The sequence below is a fragment of the Ipomoea nil genome, unplaced genomic scaffold (genome assembly GCF_001879475.1).
Source record: "Ipomoea nil cultivar Tokyo-kokei standard unplaced genomic scaffold, Asagao_1.1 scaffold0268, whole genome shotgun sequence".
Taxonomy (NCBI): Eukaryota; Viridiplantae; Streptophyta; class Magnoliopsida; order Solanales; family Convolvulaceae; genus Ipomoea; species Ipomoea nil.
This window is the reverse complement of record NW_017616696.1, coordinates 6,367,540-6,372,923: the sequence shown is the minus strand read 5'-3', so window position 1 is coordinate 6,372,923 and position 5,384 is coordinate 6,367,540. Positions and strand designations below refer to the sequence as shown.

General features: G+C 31.9%; 1 protein-coding gene across 1 annotated transcript; it reads left to right on the top strand.

Moving 5' to 3' along the window:
- Positions 1-562: 562 nt before the first annotated feature.
- On the top strand, positions 563-1,558 carry LOC109153449. Its single transcript, XM_019301321.1, has one exon. The coding sequence runs from the start codon at positions 657-659 to the stop codon at positions 1,299-1,301; it is 645 nt and encodes a 214-aa protein (XP_019156866.1). The 5' UTR covers positions 563-656; the 3' UTR covers positions 1,302-1,558.
- The last annotated feature ends 3,826 nt before the right edge of the window (positions 1,559-5,384 follow it).

The window sequence follows — 5,384 nt, the reverse complement described above, 5'->3', positions numbered from 1 at the left end:
TGTGGGAAACTCTTCACCGAGTCCCAACTGGGCGCGTAAAGAAATTATTTTTTTCTTTTTAACTTTTTTTTGTCAATATTTTTTCTCCTTTTTCCTCTTCTCTCTTCCCCCTCTCTTCGACATGGACCTGAAAAAACCAACAAAAAATGTACACTATGAGGTTGCTTTTAGAGGACCAATGGTTCAACATTCTATATTTAAAACGTAGCGTTGATTGTTACTCTAGTATAATAAAAGAAATAAAACTACTTTTTCAGCTATTATAATTTTTGACATAATAAAGATACTTAATTTTGATAATGGGTAGTAAAGCACATATATTAATATGAGAAAGCTAGAAATCTGGGTTATCCCAATATATATATATATATATATATATATATATATATATACAAAAAATGGAGCTCCAGCCTACAGACTTGGAACAGTCCTTGTGATGTGGTGGGTAATTAAATTATATTACCCCTAGAGGAGGAGAAAGAAAAAGTCATCCATTTCAAAATCTACAAAGTAGTTGGTACTGTTTCTAAATTGTCTAACTTGCCAGTGGCAAATTGGTAATCACCCGCCTTTATATATCCATTATTTGAAGTTTTAAGCCACACATTATCTCCCCTATACTACACATCCAAAAGGCCAGGGAACCAGAAAACACCATGGCTACTGGCCCCTCTAACAAACAACAAATCTCTTCCTCTTCTTCGTCTTCTTCTTCTCCATCTTCTTCTTCAACCTTAAGCTCCATGAAACTCAAGACCCTTCTCCAGACCTTCATCTTCTCCCATCTTTACCGCATTGCACGCGCCGTCGCTAAAGCCAAGTCCATTCTCTTGCACCTCCTCAAGGACATCCATGTCGTCCACTTACTCCACCTCCCATTGATGACGAAGAAGAGCAACAAGAACAAGCACTTTCTTGGCTCCTTCAGGCTGCACTACAACTGGTGCTCGTCCCACGTCGCGCCGGTCCCTATGCCGGAAGAGATCAGCGGCGGCCCCACCGCCGCCGGCGCCGGAGCAGGAGGCGGCCGCGTCTACTACGACCCCACGTGGAATTCTTTCCTATCTGCCGCGTTTGATCGTGAGGACCCCAAGGAGCTCTCCGGCTACCTCCACTGGCTCGAAGAGAAGGGTCGCGAGGAGCCCAACGGTGGCGGCCGCGGCGGCGGGGCGGCGGGGAACAACGGGGACGACATTGATCGGCTGGCGGATATGTTCATTGCTAACTCTCATGAGAGGTTCCGGTTGGAGAAAGTTGAGTCGTATAGGAGATTTCAAGAAATGCTGGCTAGAAGTGTATGAGCTAGCTAACTTAGCTTGCTTCAACCTCTCTCTCTCTCTCCTAAATTTTAATATTTTCCCTTCTTCTTTTTTTGGGTTTTTTTTTTTTCTTTTAATGATTACTTACATAATGAAAAATAGGGGTATGGAGAATTGTGCATGCAATGGATGGTTAAATCTTGAATGGATGGGGTTATGGGAATTGTGCAATTCTCCTCTTTTGACTTATCATCTTGTTCATATAGTTTGAGATGTGAAATTAAGTTTAATTCAAATTTTAAAGCACTTTAAATCTTTTTTTTTTTTTTTTATTGTTTCTAAACTTTACTTCATTGATTAACTGAGCTGTTCATACGGGCTTTCTAGTGGTCTGCTTCAGTACTCCGACTTAATTCATGGCATATATATATATATATATATATATATATATATATATATATATATGCACTTTAGATCAGCACTTTGCTAATGGATGCCCATGGGCAGGCAGACAAGAGTGCATGTTAACTGTGGACACCATCAAAATGTTTTTATTTTATGGATATATGTCTGTGTATCTCTATTTCTATACCAATAATAGAAAAAATTATGGAGATATTCTCGAGAATAAAAATACTATTGTCAAATTAAATGATTCTTTAATATTAAAAAAATTAATAATATTGTGTCACGTTATGGATTATTTTTACTCTTAAAATATACGTAACAGTCCTCTAAATAATGATAATTTCATCAATATCATATATTAACTACAGACTCATATTGATCAATCCTCTTGATCATTAATTGATTGATTATCGGTCACACAAGTTACTCATTTTTTTAATCAGTTAATTAAAAAAATTATTGTTCTTACCCTAAAGACTTAGTAGATGAGGTAAATCATAAGATGTAGTGTCACAATAAAGTGAATTATGTGCACCAATCTTACACCACATGGCTGCTAGTAAAAAAAAATACTATTAACTTCTTTAGATTTAGATGTTTAGCACATAGATGGTTGTGCTAATAGCAAAAACCAACCAAGTCTTAACAAATTATTCAAGATAAATACATGTTTTACATATTAATTTCTACCCAAACATTCTCAAACTCTTATCACCTCATTTGAAAAGAAATCTTCTAATAATACTTTTTTTTTATTTAAGAGCTTGGGTCAGTTTGAGAGCCAGCCACCCTAAATAGTGTGGGTGAGTAATTTGATTCGCTGACCTTTTGATATAAACACATGTACTTGAAACAAAATTTGTCATAAGATTGATACATGATTGGATAATAAAGCCTAAGTGATTTCTATTAATGGGAGTACTTCTCAGCTCGTTGATCGTGCATTGGCAATCTGTTTCCAGCCTAAGGTTTCTGATATTCCAAACCTTTAGCCAGGAGAGAGCTTCCTTACATCCTATTGCTTCTTCTAAGGCCGGGGATTGGGGGCAGTTGATGAAACCATTTGTTGTTGCGACAAAGTCCCCTTTGTGAGAGAGTAAGACAATTCCAAAAGAGAGTTTTGGCCCTATTTGGTAAAATAGTTAACTTATAGGCCAATTTTAACTGATTTGATCATTATTAGCTCTTCGATTTGATTAAAAAATCAATATAAGTGTTTGGTTAATTAGCTTTTTGTAACTTCAAATTACTAAAATTCAAAAAACTACTCAAAACAACTTTTTCAATTAGTTTTTTAAGAAAAAAAATTATACCAAACAACTAATTTAACAAACACATTTCTACAATCAACTAATGTTATCAACTAATTATACCCTCTAATTAACCAAATCATCTAATAGCTAACATTCATTTACGAAACAGGCCATTATCTTCCTGGGAAAAAGCGTTGCATCCATTTGGCAAATATAGGTTCCATTCGGGATAGACTGGATATTTGAGTTGGCAAATAATATTATAATACTTGTTATTTCATTGGCTTCAACTTGAAATCTTGTTTAAGAAATCCAAATATCTTATATAAGACTTCAGATTAAGTTGTTGATATTTGAATATTCATTATTCTTTTATTGTGAATATATATATTTATATATTTAACCAATTACATAAGACCTCAGATTAAGTTGTTGATAATTTAATATTCATTCTTTAATTTTATTGTGAATATATATATATATATATATATATATATATATATATATATATATATATATATATATATATAAATAATAGCTCATATGTGGTCATGTCATTAGGTGTGGCGGTGTGGTCGTATCAGTTTGATCTAACGGCAGTGACTAACTCTGAGGATTTGAGGATTTTAGCGCGTTTTGGTAAGTGGGGGTGTTATGGTAATTACAGTGGTCATTTATAGCGGTCGGGTTCCAGAAATGCACCAACGGTGTTAACAACATGCACTAATAGTGTAATAAAACACACCACAGTGAAACACACCAATAGTGTATTCTCGAACACTGTATGTTGTATTTATTCATATTTAATGGCGCATTTTTGGTGATGTGTACCTAATTTGTGTATGTTTTTTGTTGTGCATTTCATAACATGGATGGTGTATATTTGTATAACAATGTGTGCGGCCGCACTGACCACACGGGAAGGCGTTGCCGCACCTAAACTTGGCACCAATGGGAATCTACAAATACACCAGAGTAAGATTAATAATGCACCAATTACACAAATAAACACACAACAATGTGATTTTCCCTATTTCGGTGTCCCATGACGAGTTTACCCTTACAGTTCGCTGGGTATGAGAACGTGCACGAAAATATTGGAAGAATCTTGATTAATGTGATTCATTGGTTCTATCTAATCTAATAACCTGTAATTGACCATATGACCCACCTAACAACATGCACTTGATCTTAAATAATTATATTATCAACAACTTAATCTGAAGGCTCGTTTAATTAGTTATATCTACTATCTATTATATACTAATAAGAGCCCAATAAAGTTAGGCCTATAATGGGTAGAAAAAATGGCGGTCAAGTTTTTTAATCAAATGAATGGCTCAGATTGATCATATTTTAATTTTTCCTTAAGATTTACTAATTTATCCTTAATGAATGTGATTATCTGTTAACTTTTCCGTTAAATATAATTTTTTCCGTTAATCCTTGTTAGTTCACCGTTAACTTACTCATTGATTTGAATAAGAAAGGTCTTAGGTTCAAACCTCATCTCAATCAAAGTGGCATAATTAGTACTCTATTCTACTCTTATTAAATTAAAAATAATAATTTAGTAGCTACAACAAAAAATAATACATATGCATTTCTTTAATTTAGAATTATGTGTCTACAATGTCTTTATTCAAAAAAAATTATTCATTATCAATAAATTAAATAACAAAAATAATTTCATTAGTTAAAATTGTCTTTATTTTTCTCCAATATAAAAATTCTTTACATTCAAATTCATCAATTTATTATATTCGCTACATTGTCTCTACAATGTCTTTATTAAAAACAAATAAATTATTCATTATCAATAAATTAATTAAGAGAAGTAATTTTATTAGTTATATTGTCTTTATTTTTCTCCAATGTAAAAATTCTTTACATTCAAATTCATCAATTGATTATATTCACTACATTGTCTATTATCTTTTTTGTTCACTATTTTTTTAATTAAATATCAAAGTTATAATACAAAATAATGTTATATATTTATTTACCAAGTATTTTATTAATACCATGAAAAAAAAATATAATTAATAAAGTCAATCATATTTACTACTTGAGGGTTTGTTGACAAAGAGAGTATTCAAATCACACAACAAATTGAAGTGAGAACTATCTCGCAATGTCCTTGTTTGACAATCAGCGGTTAGTGGTTAGCGTTAGCGGATTTGACAAGCGAATTATATTAACGATTGGTAAAAAGATATTTGAAAAAGTTAGCTTTTTAGATTAACATGTAAAATGACCTAAGGGTATACATATATTTAATAATAATAATAATAATAATAATAATAATAATAATAATAATAATAATAATAATAATAATAATAATAATAATAATAATAATAATAATAATAATAATAATAATTGTTTTAAAAAATAAAAAATATATATAATTAAGTCAATCATATTAACTACTTGGGGGATTTATTGTCAAAAAGAGTATTCAAAT